The 21,277-nt window shown below is 42.1% G+C and overlaps 1 protein-coding gene across 1 annotated transcript; it reads left to right on the top strand.

Annotated features, from left to right (window-relative positions):
- The first annotated feature begins 2,137 nt into the window (after positions 1 to 2,137).
- LOC121484199 (glutathione S-transferase omega-2) lies at positions 2,138 to 20,588 on the top strand. Its single transcript, XM_041743070.1, has 6 exons — positions 2,138 to 2,232; positions 2,508 to 2,616; positions 5,189 to 5,411; positions 6,358 to 6,459; positions 18,840 to 18,946; positions 20,061 to 20,588. The coding sequence occupies exons 1-6, from the start codon at positions 2,202 to 2,204 to the stop codon at positions 20,218 to 20,220; spliced, it is 732 nt and encodes a 243-aa protein (XP_041599004.1). The 5' UTR covers positions 2,138 to 2,201; the 3' UTR covers positions 20,221 to 20,588.
- Positions 20,589 to 21,277: the final 689 nt, after the last annotated feature.

Here is a 21,277-nt window from a genome sequence, read left to right as displayed (position 1 = left end):
CATTGACAAGCAATTCTCTGTCTAGAATAAATAAAAAAAATTTTTTAAATGAAATTATAGAATTCTTTTTCTTTTTAAAAGATTTTATTTATTCGAGAGAGAGAGAGAGAGAGAGAGAGAGAGGCAGAGACACAGGCAGAGGGAGAAGCAGGCTCCATGTAGGGAGCCCGACGTGAGACTCCATCCTGGGTCTCCAAAATCAAGCCCTGGGCTGAAAGCGGCACTAAACCGCTCAGCCACTGGGGCTGCCCCGAAATTATAGACTTCTTATAGGACTGTTTTAAAAATTAAATGAGTGAATACACATAAAGTACCAAATACGTGTAAATAATAATTTATTTTTATTTTGTCAATTTCACATTCCTCTTGTGATCCTCCCCCTTTAGAATTTGGATACATTTTCTCTTAACTCTTTGAAAGCTGCTTACTTTATGTGAGGATATATTTGTTTGCCTAGGAGTCATCTCCTTGTCTACCCAGAAGCTCTCCCATGACATGGTTATGTTTGTTGCTTTCATTTTACCACCTAATTTTTTCTTCTTGATCAAAATTAGCTCCAGAATAATAGTTATCCTATTACTTAATTTGTCTTCCAAAATGCAAAATTATTAGCATAGCAAGTCAATTTATCTTTTCCAATACCAGATGTCTTGCTGACATATATGCATTTTCCTTTCAGAGAACATTTATTCAAACATTTTGCCATTCTCCAATTCTTATAAAGTGACAACTATTCAAAATCATATGAAGTCACTCTGACTTAGCAAAAACTGTAACTGAGTCACACTCTGAAGATTTTAAAAGATTCTTACTCATTAGAAAAAACATAGTTAACCTACTAACCAACAATTTCTGGATAGATTGGAATTCTGAAGGCCAGAAGTTATCCATTCATAAGTTACATAATTAGGTTCTGTCATTTTAATAAAGATATTTAGATTCAGCTAACATTTGAGCAGCTATTATGTGCTACATTTTTTCCAGGACTTATATTTCCTCTTCATACTGTGACCACTTTTAGAGGTCAAGACAATTAGTCGGGCTTTGGACTTTTAAAGTACTTTGACCCCACTAGCTGGTCATGTTGGGCAAATAATTTCATTTTTCTGAGGCTGTTTTTTATTTTGTAAAATAGGAATAATACTAGATACCTAAATGAGTAATCATGAGAATCAAATAAGGTAGTCAATGGAAATCATTTAGTGTGACTGGGACATATATTTTTCTTTCCTTCTTTACCTATCAATCTTATAGAATCCCTTGACAAGCAATTCCTATTTCAACTAAGTCTTGCAAATCTAAAGGAATTATTTTAGCACCTGCTGAATTTCAGGATCTCAGCCTATCAGGGTCAAAGCAAAGACCAGCTATCTTTTTTACTTAAGGTAGATGGAAGAGCTATCCAAGTGGTCCCACATTGCTGGGCTGTTGGCATGTTTTCCATAGCAGTCAGAAAGGGTTTCCTCAGAAATGCATGCTGGGGGTGGAAAGAGCTCATATACATTTGTTTCTGCCTCTACGTAAAGAATGTTTCTATTAATCACCTGTTTTCCACAGCAGGGTAAAATCTCATAAATAGGGCCAGAACTAGGGTGAACCAAGAGCTATGTCCAGGGCACAAATGTTAAGGATTATGCAAGATCTCAGCACTACCAAGTTTTTCTTCCTTACTTGCTCTATACTGAGGGAATGTGGCTTTATATAAAATAAGCAAACAAATCTTACTTGTTATAGGGAGGTTGTGTCCAGTTGTCTTCCAGATGCAGAGGGAGGGCTTAGGATGGGAAAGGAAACATATCATCACTCTGGTCAAGTTTTATTGAACTCCCTTGAAAGACTTGCTGGAGCTTAAATACCCATTCTTCAGGGATTTTTTTGATGTGGAAGAGAGACCCCAGTGAATACACTACTCACGAGTTCAAGGCAAGGGGTACTTTTCAGGGGTTTCTTGCCCAGCCCGACACTTAGGCTTCCAAATCTGGGGGTGTGGCTCTCTTGGTTAAGTTATCCTAGCTCCCGTCCCAGATCACTTCTCCTCTGTCCCCCTTTGCCACCCCACAGGCCCTCCCCGCCCCCACTCCCGCCCCGAGCTCAGTCGCTCAAAACTTGAATTTGGGGCAGGAGGGGCGTGCTGGAGCGCAGCTGTCCCGGGAGCCTGCGGCCGCGGCGACCACTGCACGCTGCGCAAGAGCCCAGAGACCATGGAGGATGAGAGCAGGACCTTCGGGAAAGGTGAGTCCCCTCGATAGCGGTCCCCGGCCTGGGGCTTGGGGCTCCGCGTGGCTGGGGAGGCTGGCTCTGGAGACCGGGTGGGGGGGGGGGCGGTGCTGCTCGGCCTTGGCCCCCAGTCCAGCGCGGCGGGAGGGGCCTGAAGGGATCCTCTGCACAAAAGTCGTACAGGTGTGTCGGGAGGCGTGGCGTGCACGGTCCCCTCGGGGTCCCGGGGAGGCGAGTGACCCCCTCTCCGCGCGGGCTCACGGGCCTCTGCATCCCCGCTCCCTGCACAGGAAGCCTCCCCCCGGGGCCGGTCCCAGAGGGCCTGATCCGCATCTACAGCATGAGGTTCTGCCCCTACGCGCACAGGACGCGCCTTGTCCTCCGGGCCAAAGGCATCAGGTGAGACGCGGGAGGCGGGGACCCGACGCGCGCGCGGAAGGCTCCACCTGCGGGGCGCCCCTCGCTTCAGAGGGCTCTGGTGGCTCTTTCTAACGCGGCAAATCAGCAAACGGGGGCAGCCCGGGTGGCTCAGCAGCCCAGGGCCTGATCCTGGAGTCCCGGGATCGAGTCCCACGTCGGGCTCCCTGCATGGAGCCTGCTTCTCCCTCTGCCTGTGTCTCTGTGTCAAGTCCCACGTCGGGCTCCCTGCATGGAGCCTGCTTCTCCTTCTGCCCGTGTCTCTGTATCATAAGTAAGTAAGTAAGTAAATAAATCTTTAAAAAATTATATCAGTAAACGGTTAGCCGAGGGTGAGTTCTGCAGTGGGCATGGAGCCTGCTTCTCCCTCTGCCTGTGTCTCTGTGTCATCAATCAATCAATCAATCAATATTAAAAAATATAGATCAGTAAACGGTTAGCCGAGGGTGGGTCCTGCAGTGGGCGGTCCTGAACTGCAGAGCTTTCTTCGGAGCCGGAGCAGGGTCCGTGGTGAGAGTCTTGGGACAACTCCCTGGTCTGCAAGGCCGATGCAGGCGGGGCGCTGCGGAGGCTCCCGGGCCTTCTCCAACTGCTCCAGCCGCACCTCCCCCCAAGCACTCGCGCACCCCCCACCCCCAAGCACCTACGGCTCTCCTCCTCCACTGCGCTTCCCGCACCCAGCCTTTTATCCGTTTATTCCTCTTTCCTCCACGCTGCGCAGCCGCACTTCCTCCGCTGCCCCAGCTTCACCCCCTCCCCACTCAACCCCCCACACCCCCACCGGGACTAAATGTAAGTTCTCCTAGGTAGGGCTCTTGCCTCTCTTATTCCTGAGCTAGAAGAAAGCCTGGTGCCAGATAGGTATTTAAAAATACTTTCTGAATGACTGAACAAATAGTTCCAAACAATGAAAACAGAAAGAACTTTGGTCGAGAGGTGTCTTGAAGGTTCTGACATACTGAGAAATAGGTACATTTTGTAAAACTAGCACCTGCAAAGGAGGTCTGGAATAGGGACTGGCAAATGCAGCTGGCCTCAAAGTCAAAATGTTAAGATTGTGTTATTCCAGGCTTTTGACTCTTGGAGATCCCATCCTTTAAGGGACAATTTCAGAGTTTCAGACTCATGTCAGAGACATACTAATATAGAGACTATATTATAACCTATACTAATATAGAGATTTTTACAAAAAGATTGTATTTATTTATTTATTTATTCATAAGACACATGGAGAGAGAGGCAGAGACATAGGCAGAAGGAGAAGCAGACTTCTTGCAGAGAACTCAATGTGGGACCTGATTCCTAGACCCCTGGATCATGCCCTGAGCTGAAGGCAGATGCTTAACTGCTGAGCCACCCAGGCATCCCTATAGAGATATCTTTAAACAAAATAATGTAATTCTGCTTTGTTGAATGTATATGGCATGCATTTCCAGATTTTTCCTTATTGCTTGAGTCTAGTCGGCCCTAAAGTTACCTATTTAAAAAAAACAATAGCCTGATGTTTTACCCTTAGTGAAAAATTGGTAGCTTAGGAACTAAGGTAAATATTTCTTTAGGGCAGGGTTTCTCAGCCTTGGCACTATTGACATTTTGGGCCAGGTAGTTGTTGTGTGTGTATGTGTGTTTAGGTTGGGGTGGAGTGCTGTTGTGTGCATTGTTGGACATTTAGCAGCATCCCTTGCCTTCTACCCATTAGATATAACAACCAAAAAATGTCTCCAGACATTAACGTGTGTCCCCGAATGGGGCAAGATCACTTTCTGTTGAAAACCACTGCTTTAGGATTCAAGACAATCCCCTTGATTAAGCAAAGAATATACTCATTTGTTTCCTTTAATCTTTTAAACATAGGTGAGCACTTCTGGTAACTTTATAGGCTTGAGCCTCTAAAAATAATTAATAATGAGAAGAATAAGAAGGTTATTGATGCTTATGTACCTAGGCACTGTCCTGAGCACTGTAGACATACTCACTTATTCAGTCCTCACAACAATGCCAAGAGGTGGGTACAATTATTACTCCCGTTTTACAATTAAGGACTAAGCACAGAGAGATAGAGGAATTTGGCCAATATCACAAGGTAGACCATCCAGACCCCAGTCAGTCTGATGCTAGAATGGGAGCTCATAACTGCTAACCTGTACCATATTCGGTTGTGACCTGTTAATATCAGATTTGTATTTGCAAGCTCTATAATGTATAAAACTCTGTAATGCTATGGTTAAGTGAATGAGCTCTGAGTCAGACTTCCGGGCTCTCCTTGGCTCTACTATGTCCTTGCAGCAATGATAATGGGCAGGAGGTTCTACCTCCTGGAGCCAGGAATCCCAAGGAGTACATGAGACAAGGCAGAGAAAACATTTAGCACATCTTAACTATTGGAATAAAGACAGTGATGTTGCTATGTAATTTTCTTTGTAAACACCTAAAGTTTGAGAAACTTAACTACATAACTTAAATTTTATAAACTGATTGCTTCTACCTTCCCAATGAGGTTCTGTCTGCGTAAGCCTCTTGTTTTTGTTGTCTTGTTTTCCCTTTGCTTTTTAAGACATGAAGTTATCAACATTAACCTGAGAAACAAGCCTGAATGGTACTATACGAAGCACCCTTTTGGCCAAATTCCTGTCCTGGAGAACAGCAAATGTCAGTTGATCTACGAATCTGTCATTGCTTGCGAATACCTGGATGATGCTTATCCTGGAAGAAAGCTGTATCCATATGATCCTTATGAGCGGGCTCGCCAAAAGATGTTATTGGAGTTATTCTATAAGGTATATGCAGTTTTTAAAAAAAGTCACTTACAGCATATTTTACTTTGTGTGTCTTTCTCAAACTTCAGTTCATTTTTCAGGCTATATCATTGGTCAAATTGTTGTGTTGTAATACTACGCACATCCTAGGAGGATAACTAGTATGGAATAATAGTAGGGCCGTCACCTCTAATATTAAAGATTAAAGGCCTAAAGCAATTTTCTATTTCGACAAGCAGTCTCAAGGGGTATGGTTATGGCATGGTTATGACCGTGTGACCCAAGGGAGGAATGTTGAAAGAGCTGAAAACTGGTAGGGCTTTAAAGGGAGTATTTCTCAAGTTTCAGGCATAAAAATATTGGGGTGTGAAGAAGGTAATGGATGAAAGGGAATCGCCCTTTATGTGGAACAACAGTGCCAACTGTCCAGGAAATGCGAAGGAGAGAGAAAAGAGGTCGGTACCTGTTGATAATACAAGAAAAAGTGATGGGGAAATTTTATGATGGTTCTCTTTGAAAAGAGATAAAAGGAAGTCAAGGACATTAAGGGTTGACGTGGCTTGACCATTTATGCTGTACCAAGCACTATCCTACCTGCTTTATAAAGATTAACTCATTTAACGCTCACTAGTACACTTTAGGGTAGGTACTGTTATTGTATCCATTTTTCATATGACAAAACTGAGGCTTAGAGAGGTTAGGTGTCCTGCCTAAGTTTGTAGAGTGTGGAGTAGCTGAACAAGGATGGAGCACTGGAGAACCCCCTTTAAAGCACCCTGTTTTACCAGGGTGCTGGACAGTGGATTCCTGGAACCACAGAGAGGACCCTCCGAGGAGGTGCAGAGCCCAGATGTGGGTGTTAGCCTGTTAAGTTGGAGTGATAAAGCTCTGGCTGCATTTTTAGGCAGAGCAGGAGCACAAGTGTTTCCTCAGACTTCTCCACTAAGAACCTGTGTTCTCTGATTAGGTCCCACATTTGACCAAGGAGTGTCTGGTAGCATTGAGATGCGGGAGAGAATGCACTGATCTGAAGCTAGCCCTGCGTCAGGAATTCTGCAATCTTGAAGAGGTACAAAAAGGGGCCCCTCTCCTGGTTAGATACAGGGTAAAAAGCAATGCAAGATCCCTAGCCTGGTCACTCTGACAGCCCCTGCATTCACAGACTTATTCTTTTTGCCAGACTTTGGTTAAGTTCAGCTACTACTCATCTAATTTTAACTTGTGGGCACTTGCCCTCCACTCACTTGCTATAGAATTTTTCTTGAAAATCTGGCAAGGAAGGGGGAAGGGCCTGTGATGAGTTTCTTCCTTTCCCTGAGTCACCACATTCCTTAAGTAGCTCTGCATGGCTTCTGTACCTTCTGCCAATGAGGCTAAGATTTATATTTGTTAGGGATTTTGCTTGGCTACTAGTAAAAGGAATCTACTGACTGTAAATTTATTTTATAAGGGTTTATTCTCTTACACAAAAAAGCCAGAAGTAGTGCAGTTCAGGGCTAGTTTGATGGCCTTTTTTTTAATAGTTCCTAGAGACTGAGGCTCTTTCTCTTCATCTATTCTGTCATCTTTAATACAAGTCTTTCATCCTCAAAATGACAACATAGCTGCTGGAACTTCAGCCATCACATCCAAGCTCCAGGTTGCAGGAAGGAGAAGAGAAGGGAAAAAATGGCAAAAGGCCATGCCCCTTTATTCAAAGGCTTTCCCAGAATTCTTGCTCAATGACTACTTAAATCTCACTTAAATCTCTTCTGATCTACTTAAATCAGAACTTAGTTGTAGGGTCATAACTATGTGCAGGGGAAGCTGGGAAATGTAGTCTTTTTGCTGGGGACACCCTGGATAAAATCAGGGTTCTGTGGTTAAGAAAGAGAGGAAAGTGGCTATGGGTAGGCAAGGAGCAATCTCTGCCAGGAGACCCTTCCCTAACCTGGCAGTAATACAGCTGCTTACCCCTTACCTCTAGAATAATCTAGAAGGTGGTTCTACAATGTCCTTTATCTTTGTTCTAGAAACTGATACAATCCCTTTATGGGTGGGTTGTAACTCTGTTGACAGCTATCGGAATGCTGTTTTTTCCCCTTAAAGGAAGGCTCATTATTAATACTCTTCCATTTGACCTTTGTCAAGTGGAAGCAGATTAAATTTATTTACACTTCTAGCTGCCTATCTTAGATTTGTGCATTTGCAGTATTTATGAATGATGAATAACCATCTATAAGAAATGACTCTCTGAAAGAGGAAAAAGCAGCTCTGATTTATAGCATTTTCTGATTTCAGTGAAGAAAATATTCCCATCAAAAGCTGATTTTGACCTACCAATGTTTTGTCTCTAATCTCAGGGTTGAGAAGAGATGTGATTGGTGATTGGTCAGCTCCGCACATCACCGAATAACACATTTCCACTTTATCTTCAGTAGCTGAGTCCTAGAAATAACCTGTTAACTAGTCCATGTGTAGGTAGCTTTCAATGATGGGATTTAAGGACCTCTGAGTAAGTATTCAGCATTGTTCTAGCAGATTTTTTTTAAAAAAAGATTTTATTTATCTATTCATGAGAGACACAGAGAGAGAGAGAGAGGCAGAGACACAGGCAGAGGGAGAAGCAGGCTCCATGCAGGAAGCCTGACATGGGACTCGATCCCAGGTCTCCAGGATCAGGCCCTGGGCTGACGGCGGCGCTAAACCGCTGAGCCACTTGGGCTGCCCTGTTCTAGCAGATTTGAATGTGGTTTTGTTCCATCATTAGCAAGAATTATAAATACAGTGTAGGCAATATCAGAATCTGAAACATGCCCAGTTAGCTTGAATTATTTGATTCAATCCTCTAAATACCAGTATACTGACTCTGGGAGATTCTAATGAAACAGAAACTTATCAGAGTCATTTTGATGAGAATGTTCCCTGACTTGTGCAACTCTTTTGCATGGTTTTTATAATCAAGATCTTGTGTGAGCTGAAAGTGTATTAAATATACATGGTCCTTCTGAGGAATAAGCAAGTCAAGATCCTGATTCATCAGTTTCTGCCATGTTCTCCTCAAGCAAAAGGCTCAGTTTACCTTTTGCAGCTTTGAACTTTGACAGTTTTTTCTTTTGAAGTCAATGCCCTGAATTTTAATTTTTTTAGAAAACCAGTTCCATCAAAATTAAAGATTCATTGCGCTTGTTCTATAACCATATTTTCCTGTAATATGTTCACAATTCTATGAGATGCCTGACTGCTGTTTTATGATCAAACCAGCAGCCTCCCCACGTGCTTTCCTGTTCTGAACATTATTGTGAGTTTTAAAACAATGGGGATGTCATTTTGTAACTAGATTTTCTGTTTTGAAACCAACTTCCTAGCCTTTACTGAATCAGTCTCAGCGGCACTCATTTTTTTAGCTTTATTCTTTTTTAGCTTTATTCTTTTTTTAATGTTTGTGGTTGACTTTGCCATATCAGAATAACACTTGAGCCCACCTTCATTTTATCTTTGTGGGTTTGAATGTGCCAGCCCTTTCAGTGCTGCTGTTCCTGCTTCTTCTCCGTGTGTGTGTGTGTGTGTGTGTGTGTGTGTGTGTTTGCCATTCTGAATGTTTTCATTCAGCAGTCAACTTACGTACAAGGGCAGTGAAAGTGAAAGACAAAATTTGGCCAGATTTCTCTGATGCTTCGGAATTTGCTCTAATTCACTTTCTGTGCTTATGAATTCTGTATTCTGACTGTTGCTTGATCTGTTGCTAGTCATCAGCAGAACTCAATAAAAGGGAATGGGAAGGGTGATATCGTAGATAACTCTGGAAAAACCCTGGGTGAGTGAGAACCTGGCTAATAACTTGAAGCCTTCAGCTTCTAGGCCCACAGGACACTTGATGTTTTTAATTCTTGGCATTCTCAACCTGCCTTGTGGTATCTCCATGCAGTTTCCCATGTTGCCAAATTTGATTACACGCCTTGTGTGTGTAGCTGAGGTCAAATTTGTATAAGTTGTATTTATATCACTCAGAAGCATCTCTAGTTAAATATTTTCTTGATTCAAAATTTCTTCCATAACCTTAATTTTTAATCTGTCTATTCTCCAATAGATAAGACAATATTGTCTTGGTTATGTTTTGCTATTTTTCTTTCTTAATTTTTATTAATTTCGATAATGAAATTATCTGTTGCTTAGTTGGTTCTCTTTTGATGTCACTAGAACATGAAGGAAAGAGAGTTTGTATCTGGCTAATTGTTTACCAAAAATAACTTTCTGTAGCCTTTTGAGTATGGCAAACTATTTATAAGCTAAATTTATTTTATTATCAACTAACTTATTGTGTCTACAAACTAAATTCATTGTTACTAGCTATTTTTTATAACAGCTTTATTGACATAATTCACATACCATAAATTCACCCTTTTCAAGTGTATAGTTCTGTGGTTCTTAGTATATTTACAGAGTTGTGAAACCATCACCACTTGTTAATTCTAGTACACTTCATCATCATAAAAAGAAATCCCTTAGTCATTAGCATTTGGCTTCCCATTTCTTCAAAACTTTTCTAGCCATAGGCAACTACCAATTTACTTTTTGTCTTTATGACTTTTACCTGTTCTGGAAATTTCATATAAATGGAAATATACAATGTTAGCCTTTCACGAGCTTTCCTTACTTAGCATAGCATTTTCAAGGTTCATTTTTTTATTCCTTTTTATTCCTGAATAGTATTGCTTTGTATGGATAGATATACCATATTTTGTTTATCTATAATTTGTTGGACACTTAGGTTGTTTCCACTTTTTGGCTACTACAAATAATCCTACTGTGAGCATTTGTACACAAGTTTTTGTGTTTGATATATGTTGTCAGTTCTCTTGAGTTTGTCAGCTAATTTAGCATGTCTACTAATTAATATGCCATTTTTAGTTGCAACCACCATCCTTTCACACCAGAGAACTGATTATCCTCTGTTCACAATGGCTAATTGAGTGGTGTTAGTGCTATTGCTACTTTGGCAACTTCATCCATTGTCCAGTTCTGATAGCTGCTTTCTCAGGAAACTAATATTTGCTATATTTCTGTTAGTAGCTTCTGCTATACCATCTACCACCATGTAAATAATAGAATAATGCTTATCCCAATTATTTAGAGATTACTTTTACTCTTCTCCAATTGTGAAGAAGTACTTGTTCATTAGAATTTGGGAAATATAGAAAAATATAGAAACCAAGGCAAAGAATCCATAATCCCACTACTTAGAAACAACTAGTGGTATCATTTTGGACTTTTTGTTTTCTGTCCTTTTTTGCTGTGTATATTTTTATGCAGTTAAAATTGTACTGCATATAGAACTGGATTACCATTATGATGTAAATATCTTTCTATATTTTTATAAACTCTTGTAAAATGCTTGTTTATATGTATAAGAGCTTTTATTAGAGAAGCATTGTTTATGAGGGTGAAAAATTATAAACCTTAATGTACATTAGACAGGGAATGGTTAGATAAATTATGTTCATCTTGGGGAATTCTATACAGCAGTTTAAAATGAATGAAGTAAAAAAAAAGTAAAAAAAAATAAATAAAATGAATGAAGTAGATCCATGTGTACTGACGTGAAAAGATTGCCTGGAAATATTTAAATGAATTACACAATAATAGAGATGGAATGATCTCATTAGAAGATATAGAAGATATACATGTAAATATATATCTAGAAAAATGCCTAGAGAGATACACATCACATTCCCAGTAGAGGCTGCTACTGGGAGAGTGATTAGTACTGGGTTAGGAAAGAAAAGTGGATAAAAGCAGGAATGAGCAAGGGCAGATCTTTGCCATTTATGCTGCTTTTTATCATTTGAATTTTTTTTAATAATGAGAATGTATTTCTGGGCGTACGTGGGTGGCTCAGTCAGTTGGGTGTTTGCCTTCAGCTCAGGTCATGATCTCCAGGTCCTGGGATGGAGCCTGGCAGTGGGCTTCCTGCTCAGCAGGGAGTCTGTGATTCTCTCTCTCTCTGTCTACCCTTCTCCACTGCTCATTCTGTCTCTCTCAAATAAATAAAATCTTTTTTTAAAAAAAGAGAATGTATTTCTGTATTACATATGTAATCTTTAAAAATAGAAAAAAAATCACTTTCATTTTACATAATTTGCCATGTGTATAAATGAATTATTTATCGAGCACTCCCATTAGGAGTATGTGGATTATTTCTAGTCATTTACTATTGTGAATGAATGGTGCTGCAAGAAACAGCAGCTTTTTTTTGCATAAAAAACATTTTCTCAAAAAAAAAAAAAAAAAACATTTTCTCTATTTGAGAATATGTCCTTGGGCCAGACTTCCAGGAACAAAATTACCAGATCAAAGGGGATGAACATTTAGAGACTTGGGCTCTGTGTTGCTGAATTGCTTCCCCAAAGACTTGTGCTGTTTGCCCCCACCAGCAGCAGTATATAAAAATTCTCTTTGCACTTCCCCTTTTCACTGTTGGGAGATTTCAATAAAGAAGATATTTGCCTGCTTTGGAGAGAAGCAGTAGTTTTTCATTGTTGACTTAATTTGTATTTCTTTGATTGCTAGTGAAATAGAAGATTTTCCCCCAAAGTATGCCATCTCTTTGTATTTTGTTTGTGAAAATAGTCTGTTACCCATCTGTCTATTAAGATCTTCGTGATTTTCCTTGTTTATTTGTAAAAGTTCCTTTTAAAGAGTTCTTTATATTTATTTATTTTTTTTTAAGAGTTCTTTATATTTAAATGATATTTGCCTGTTTTTCAAAAACGTGTGTTTGTGTGTGTTTTTTTTAACTTTTAGTTTGGCTTATCTTTTTTGTACGTAACAGAAATATAACATTTAACAATGTTGTGCTATAGGTCTTCCCAGTGATTTCTTCCACAGCTTTTATGAGTAAGAAGTCATCTTCCCCTCTAGGGGAAATTAAAAACATTCATTTATATTTTCATCCACCATCCATTACTTTAAAGGTATTTGACTTATCAGGTGTTGGTCTACTAGCTTCCCCCACTACTATTGTACACATATATGTTGACAAAAGAAGTAAGCCAGTTAAATGGATTCCAGTATAGAATTTTTTTAAAGGTCTTATTTAATTATTTGGCAGAGATAAAGAGAGAGCACAAGCGGGGGAGCAGCAGAGGGAGAAGGAGAAAGGCTCCCAATGGAGAAGGGAGCCCAATATGGGGCTTGATCCCAGGACCCTGGGATCATGACCTGAGCCAAAGGCAGGTGCTTAACCAATTGAGCCACCCAGGAGCTCTCCAGCATAGAATTTTCAGGATGGTTCTTTAATCCCCAAATATTGACAAATTTCATTCTGAATCTTCATAGGGAATTCCAGGTCATAATTGATGAGCAGCAGGAGGGGCATGTTCTGTCCCAGACTCTGCCTCTAAGGCTTCTTTCCAGAGGAGAAATGGTTTTATATGCATTCCAAGTTTGTTCCTATACCTTTGGTTCATTTTACAGGGAATTGGTTCATTCTCATTAGCTCAACCTCAGCTGCACTTCAGTGCAACAGGGACCCAAACTTTGAATCTTGAGAACCTTATCTTATCTTTTATGGACTCAGTGATTTCTGCCCTGGAGTGGAGTACTTTGTTGCTGCTTCTTGAGAAGGGCCTGCTTTGTCTTGGCCTGCATGTATTGGCAGGTGGTTTTGTGTCCTTTGGGTGGGTGGGTGGGTGGTGGATTCTGCTTCTTAGGAACTATTTCCATCAAGGAAAAAAAAAAAGCTTTCTTTGTTCTCCAGCAAGGAGGGCATCACCTCTGCAAGCCACCGCGTTGTGTCCTCCTTGGAGGCAATGACAGTGGTGCAGGGCAGCGACCTCTTCAAGGTTAAGCACAGTTAGTGAAGCTGATCCCAAGTTTCACTACCCGAGACCGTAGATGGAAGCTTTTTAGAATGCCTGGCGTGAGGAAGTCTGGGATTTGCTTCTCTTTGTGATCTTGCTTCTCCCCCCAAAACCTTACAAAATTTCTTTCACCTCCTTGGTGAACTTCCTGGGGAAGCCACGGCCAGGGAGCCTCACATCGATGGCCACAAGGGGGGGCCCCACACACTTCTTCCTTCCACCTGCTCGCTGGCGCCAGCCTCTTTTGGGTCCTCCTGGGGGAGCCCGAGAGGCTTTTGCAGAAGAGAAGGAGCCTTTCCATCGGAGCTTTTTCATGTTCAAGGGGTGGAAATACTGTACCTTTCTCATGCCCAACAGTCCCTCCTGCTTCATCTGCATGCTCACTCCTTATCTCTTTTGACATTCAAAAGCAAGAGAAGGCTATCTAATCATTTTTCAGTGAGCTGGAGAACAGAAGATTTTAAAAGTAGATTTTAAAAAAAATATATTGCAGGATATAAAATGGCTTTCCCCCCAAATATCCTACTTCTTATGCCTGGATTGGAGATGTGTTAATACTTTTAGGAAAGTGGAGAGCTAGAAGCTGGAGACTTACCTCCCTCTGCTGGCTGTGTGTGGCCTGGGGTAGATGTCTGGAACCTTGAAAGAAAAGCATCTTTTCTAAGCAGGTTATTTTATCTTGCTTGGCATACCGAGGACAGTAGTTCTGAAAGTGAGGGATTCTATTGTGGGAGAAGCTATTCAACATTAAGAATGGCCAGTATCAGGGATCCCTGGGTGGCGCAGTGGTTTAGCGCCTGCCTTTGGCCCAGGGCGATCCTGGAGACCCGGGATCGAATCCCACGTCCGGCTCCCAGTGCATGGAGCCTGCTTCTCCCTCTGTCTGTGTCTCTGCCTCTCTCTCTCTCTTTGTGTGACTATCATAAGTAAATAAAAATTAAAAAAAAAAGAATGGCCAGTATCAATTATGTGGTAGGTGGGTGACAAAAAGAACTCAAAGTAGAGTTTTGAAAATGATGTTGGATATTAGTATAACCACTGCTGAGTGGGTTGAGCTATAGCACAGCTTCCTCTTCCATTAGTGATGATACAACACTTAGGGAGGATAAGCCACTGAAGAGAAAGACTATTAGTTTACTGACTATCCCACTATCCTATTTCACTGTTTATCCTAAAGTCTGTCAGAGTTGCTAATTGGCTGTAAGCAGAGGACTAAGGTTAAACAGAACACAGGACAACTATTTTAATAAAGTTTCCTAAGCACCTTCTTATCAATGGAATAGAACAGGAAAGAGAGAATTTTGAAAGATTTTAGTTTTAGGAATCACCATACAATGTGGGGCTTGAACTCACAACCGGGAGATTGAGAGTCACGTGCTCTACAGACTGAGCCAGCTAGGCGCCCTGGGAGAGAATTTCCATCAGGTTTTTCTACTGTGATTGTGTCTCGCCTCTCAGCGGGGTAGGTACTTTGGCCAGGCCCTTGTTTGAGGAGAGAAAATAGGACTGGGAAGTACTTCTCACAGGGAAGCTCATCGCTGGGCAACCTTGGCTGTAGAGGCTTTCAGAGTTTGCTGATTCTAAGCTTTTTGCTGATACTTAAATTGAAAGAACAAAGAATTCAGAAGAGATTTGGCAAAGCTGCTGTGCTTAGAATCCTCATACTTACATATTTAAAGTTCGGTGACACAAGGGCTGGCTCTCATCTGGGAATAAGGAGAAAGCTGTTTTTGTCTTAGCTCTGCACTACCCAAGAGCTCCTTGACCTCCCTGGGACTGTTTCATCCCCTGAAAAGCGAGAGGCCCTTTGTGCTTCCCCGTGAGAGGCAAGAATCAATCCTCTCCCCTTTGGCTGCCAGGAAACTCAAGTCAAATTCAAAGCTTTCTTTAAGGAACTCTGTGGGACCCTGGGCTTGATATCTTGATGCCCTTTCCTTCCTTGTTTTGACCTCCTCTTTAGACTTTTGCTTTCTCTGATCTTAGTGTTTTCTTATTTTTCATATATAATATTTTATGGTACACATATTTTTTTTAACATTGCATCTCCAATCCCTTGTGTAATGAGCATGGTGTAGATAAATGGTAGAATGGGAGGGGAGTCCCATTAGCAGAATTCCAGTGACCCTTCCAGTCCTGATGTTCTTTGATTCTCAAGGGAAAGGCCACTGCACGTATTTGGAAGGTCATCAGGTTCACATGGAAGGGAGCTCTCCCACTGAGACCTCTGAGGAGGCCTGGCCAGGATGTTTTACATCACTGGCATGTTTTACATCACTCTGAAAAGAAGCCAGCACTTTGTGCTACTTTACAGCAAGATGGCTTTTTTTTTTTTTTTTTTTTTTAAGATTTTATTTATTTGACAGAGAGAGGGAGCGCATGAGCACAAGCAGGGGGAGCAGCAGAAGGAGAGGCAGAAGCAGACTCTCCCTGAGCAGGGAGCCCGACTCAGGAGCTCCATTCCTGGACCCTGGGATCATGAGCTTAGCTGAAGGCCGATACTTAACCAACTGAACCTCCCAGGCACCCCAGAAGATGGCTTTTCCTATTGGGACTTTTAGACTTGCCTTATGAGAAACCCAGTAGAGAAATGCCCGTCTGAGGCAAGACTCAAGAATCGACAGCTGTATCAAGAATTCTAAGGAATTTTGATATTAAACTTGGATTTGGGGCCCCTGGGTGGCTCAGTGGTAGAGCACCTGCCTTTGGCTCAGGTCATGATCCCAGGGTCCTAGGATGGAGTGCTGTATCAAGCTCCCTGCGGGAAGCCTGCTTCTCCCTCTGCCTGTGTCTCTGCCCCTCTCTGTCTTTTATGAATAAATAAATAAAATCTTAAAAAAACCACTTGGATTTAAGAAAGTCTGAGGCAGGGTACCTGGGTGGCTCTGTTGGTGCGTGTGTCTTCGGCTGTGGTCGTGATCCCTGGGTCCTGGGATCGAGTCCCATGTCAGGCTCCCTGCTCAGCAGCAAGTCTGCTTTGCCCTCTGCCTCTGCCTCTCTCCCTTCGCTCATGCTCTGTCTCTCGCTTTCTCTCTCTCTCTCTCAAGTAAATAAATAAAATCTAAAAAAAAAAAGTTGGAGGGAATGTGAATATGTATTTTGGGGGTGGGAGAGGCTGGCAAAGTGATGCCACATCTTTTCCATCCATATGTTCATCTTTTTATTGTACCATGTACTTTGATTGGACTTGAATTATTGAGAGTTTATATAAGAATTGATTGTATTTATAACATCATGTATATTAAGGACATACTTCTATTTTAAGTAAATAAAAAGCTTAAAAATATATACTAAATAAATATCAATGACTAAGCAGTTATTCTTTTTCAAAATATCACTTTACCAAAGGACCTGTCACAGGTTCCAATAAATGCCCATATGTGATTTGTTCTGACAAGGACTTTTCCAAGAGCACCACTGCTCTGTAAAGAGAAGAGCTATACAGATGTTCCAAGGTTGATCGATTTAGATTTTGTTCTGATTTGCACCATGAAGGCCAATAATGAGCTGGAAGTATGTTTCCAAGCCAGTGATAAAAGTTTGGGTAATCACTATCCATTCCTGAACATAAAAGAGATTTGATGCTCTCTGGAATCCATGAAAACTGAACAATTTCTTCCTTTCTGTTGTAAGTCAGATGTTTTCCTTATGCCTTAAAATAGCCTCTGTTTTTCAGTTTTCATTGGCCAGACTCTGCTGGTTTAGTACCATCTTGTTAGTTTTCTTGAACAAAGTGGTGCTACCTCACATTTTTTCAGACTTCCAGGACACGCGTAATGGGAACTCCTCCATGCCATATTGAGGGATTATGAAAACTTGGACTTTAGGGCAATAAGATTTGCTTTCTTCTGTGGGGAAGGGTGGCAGGTGGGAGATCGCATTGATCTTTTCTGTCAGAGATGCATCTGCTCTCTTTAGAGGTAAACTTTGGTTGTCTCTGTGCTTTCTCATTATAAAAGCTTATGTTAATTCATGCATGGTGACGGCACTCTTCACCATAACCTCTGAGGTGGGCACTAACTTACCACCATTTTACACTGAGTCTTGGAGGAGAGGTAGGTACGTTGTCCAGGATTCCATATTGAATAGGAGGTAGAGCCCAGGATAGGACCAGGTCAGCCTGCTCCTGGGCTGACCTTCTTAACAACACCCTAGACTATATCAGAGAGTCTAAAAGCTGGTCTGGAGTATTAAGAGTCAAGCTTGAATAATAGAGATAGGAATACAAAATCCAGATAAAGGATAGAGGAATCTGGCTCTATAGCTATAGAGATATATGTAGTTGACTATGAGTTATATAGGTCAGAGAAAGTTATTTGTTTGATTTAATTACATAATTGGCACCATCTTTTCTCTTTAGAATGACCTGGTCCAACAATAACCTCTAGTAAGCATTTTTGCTTTTAAAATTCTCAACTCTTTTTTTTAACCATTTTTTAGTTATCTGCTGAGAGTTTATCTGTTGCAGTATATCTATCTGGGTAAATTTGGGCTAATGAGAAATTCTATTTTTTCAAGGTTTTATTTATTTATTCATGAGAGACAGAGAGGGAGAGAGAGAGAGAGAGAGGAGAGAGAGGCAGAGACACAGGCAGAGGGAGAAGCAGGCTCCATCCCAGGTCCCCAGGATCATGCCCTGGGCTGCAGGTAGCGCTAAACAGCTGAGCCACCCAGGCTGCCCAAGAAATTCTATTTTAATGTAAAAAGTTGATAGTGTTGAGTGGCCAAAAAGTCTGAAGTTCAAAGAGCTCAAAAAAGAAAAAGAAAAGAAAAGAAAAGAAAAGAAAAGAAAAGAAAAGAAAGGAAAGAAAGAAAGAAAGAAAGAGAAAATATTATATAAAGGCAATGTTAGAATTTGAAGGAGTCCACTAAAATAGCATTTGCTCTTTCTTGCCTTAGTTTTTTTTTTTAAGTTTTATTTAATTTAGAGAGAGACAGAGCATGTGTGTGAGAGAAGGAGGAAAGGCAGAGGGAGAGGGAGAGAATCTCAAGCAGACTCCTCACCTAGCATGGAGCCTGATGCAGAGCTCGATCTCATTATCCAGAGATCATGACCTGAGCCAAAACTAAAAGTCAGATGCTTAACTGACTCAGCCACCCAGGCACCCCTTTCCTGCCTTAGTTTTGAGTCAACTGAGAAATAAGTCTAAAGGGGGAGACATATAGACTAGGGTATCCCCTTAATTATGGATAAAGTGGATTCTGGAGAACAGGTTTCCTAATGTGGTCCCCTCCTTCTCAGTAACGGGCAGTCCCCCTGCCTCCAGAGACTGAGCTCCTCCATAGAAAACTTAGCATTCAGAGGAACCTGGTTTCGGCTAAGAGGGAGGGGTTAGGCTCCTTCTGCCTAGGTTTTCCTCCAAATTCCCTAGGTCACCCTGTTGCTCCAGTGTTGAAAGGGGGGAAAGGCTGAGTGTGGCTGGGAGTTTGACCTTAAAGGAAGTGGAAGAAACCTTAGGAGAAGAGAAGACACGTTGTCTAACAAATTGGAAGGAGAATCAGAGCCTTGGCTCTCCCCCTTTGGGAATCAATTTGATACTTGTATTTAGCATCTGTAAATACGTAAGCAGGTAGGTAAATTAACTTGCTTTTGTTCTGTTTAAACTTATAGATTCTTGGCTATCAGAACACCATCTTCTTTGGTGGAGACTGTATATCCATGATTGATTACCTCTTTTGGCCCTGGTTTGAGCGGCTGGAAGTGTATGGAATCGCCGAGTAAGACCTTTGACTGTGGGGTTGCACTGGGTAACAAACAGAGTGGCCAGCCATTCACCATGGAGATGTAGGGATGTTTAAAATAGAAGAAATTACCCAGTGGACTCAGGAGACCATGTTGGGTCCCCAGGTAGAACAAGTGCTTTGTTCCCATGATGCTGAGACGTTGAACTTGAGTTGGCACCTGCTCTACTCCCAGCCAGTCACAGGGTGGGTGCTGGACAATTCTGGCATTGGGGAACCAGGTCCTGCTGAGGCAGAACTATATCTGTACCCTCACAATATGTGGATGTGAATCCACCCAGCAGTGCTCTCCTACACCTCCGAAGGAAGGTCAGATAGAACATATTTAGATATTTTATTTTATTTTTAAATATTTAATTTATTTATTTATTCATGAGAGACATAGAGAGGTAGAGACACAGGAGGAGGAGAAGCAGACTCCCTGCCAGGACTCGATGCAGGACTCGATCCTAGGCCCCGGGGGATCACAACCTGAGTCAAAGGCAGATCCTCAACCACTGAGCCATCCAGATGCCCCCATACTTAGATATTTTAAACAGTGTCTCAACATAAACATTACCAAAACCTGTGTCCCCTAGGGACAGAGTACTGAACCATGGCTCAAACCCTCACCTTCTAGATTTCCCACTGACCAGTTGTACTGTCTTGAGCAAGCCACTTGTATATCCTAGACCTCAGTCTCCTGATCCATCTTTGAAAGGGCTCAGTCAGCTTCAAGGTTTGATGTTGGTTTTGCTGACTTTTAAAAAGTGTTTTTGGGAACTACTTGTCTTCATTCTTTTCAGACTTCGGTTGGTAAGCAGCAAAGCACAGACACCTTCTTTCCCCAGAGCAGTCGGTCCACAAGTATTATAACTCTTGCTAAAACCAACAACAGCTTCTGTCATTCAAAACATACACAGCCGCGCCCAAAATAAGATTTTTTCCTGCAGTATATGATCATGGTCAGTTTCATAATAAGATAACTAAGATAACTTTATTGCCCATGTAAACCAGTCTTTTGTATCTTGTAAATCCAGAGCGCAGTGCACGCCATGTCTCCCGATGGCCTCCCTTTCAGATGAGCTAACAGTTCTTTCCTGTCCTGCAGCTGTTTGAACCACACGCCAGCACTTCGGCTCTGGACAGCAGCCATGAAGCAGGACCCCACAGTGTGCGCTCTTCTCATAGATAAGAGCATTTTCTTGGGCTTCTTGAATCTTTATTTTCAGAACAACCCTGATGCCTTTGACTATGGGCTAATTTGCTGAGCCTCAATCCACTCCTTCACCATCCAGAATTCCCAAGCATGTCGTGCCTCTGCATCAGGAATTGTTTGGGTGGGTCAGTCAATCTCTGTTCATTTTCTTTGAGATTCCCAATAAACATGGAGACAGAAAATGTATTCTTTCTGATAATCCATTTGTATGACTCTTCTGGCCCCTACCTTCTAGTGATTGTCTAGAAATTTCTAGTGCCTGGTGCTCATGTCCAAGCTCATTTGGGAGCCTGTGTGCTTCCTGGCTCCTCAACCTTTGGTCCAGTTTGACCTCCAGATGTGGAGGTTCAAGGCCTGCCCATCTGCGATGATCATCACTCCAGATTGGCACCATCCACAACCTTCCTGGTGAGAGGAGAGCTAGAGAAGAGGAGGAAGAAGAAAAACACTTCAGGTCCAAATACTTTCCATTTGGCGCACAAAAGCTGCTGTCCGCATGGGCATGTGAGTGTCATTCGGCTTCCCACTTTGGCATGGGCCTAGGAGACACCAAGGGTCTCATGACTAAAGGAATTCCAAAGCAGGAAATGAAACACCCGTTGTCTCTGCCGAACTAACTACGTCAGAATTTCACCGGTGCTGACAGGGCTCAGAATGGCTCACAAAATGTTCTATAGCTGACATCCTGCCTTAAAAAAAATAAACACGCCCCAAACCCAGTCACAGGCAAAGGTCACTTTGTTGGATTTGCGTCACACACACTTTCAAATCCCAACAGATGCCTCTGGTTGCCTGTTGTGTACCAAGCCCTGGGCCATGTGGGGGCTAAAGATGACAAAAACACAGGAGCCCCTGGTCCTTCCACTCATCTTGGCTGAGATTTTAAACTTGGTGCTTTGGAGCTGCTTGTCTGGCAGTCGGAATGCTTGTCTTGGCCTCGTGTGGCACCTCTGCTGACTCTGCCCGGCCTTGCTCAGCACTGAAGGTGACTAAGATCCCTGGAGGGTGGCCAGGGGTGCTGGTGGGTACCCGAGGCTGGGAGCTTCCATCACTCACCCCATAGGAGTGGGACAGGCTTGTCCAATGCCATTTTATATCATGGTCTAGGG

Source organism: Vulpes lagopus, chromosome 2 (assembly GCF_018345385.1).
Source record: "Vulpes lagopus strain Blue_001 chromosome 2, ASM1834538v1, whole genome shotgun sequence".
Lineage (NCBI taxonomy): Eukaryota > Metazoa > Chordata > Mammalia > Carnivora > Canidae > Vulpes > Vulpes lagopus.
This window is presented reverse-complemented; position numbering and strand designations above follow the sequence as displayed.

What these genes read in the sequence shown, in the direction of transcription:
- LOC121484199 (XM_041743070.1), top strand. Translation starts at nt 2,202, where the DNA reads ATGGAGGATGAGAGCAGGACCTTCGGGAAAG. An exon ending in TATTGGAGTTATTCTATAAG is followed by an intron (nt 5,412 to 6,357) that starts GTATATGCAGTT and finishes TTCTCTGATTAG; the next exon opens with GTCCCACATTTGACCAAGGA. An exon ending in AATTCTGCAATCTTGAAGAG is followed by an intron (nt 6,460 to 18,839) that starts GTACAAAAAGGG and finishes TTAAACTTATAG; the next exon opens with ATTCTTGGCTATCAGAACAC.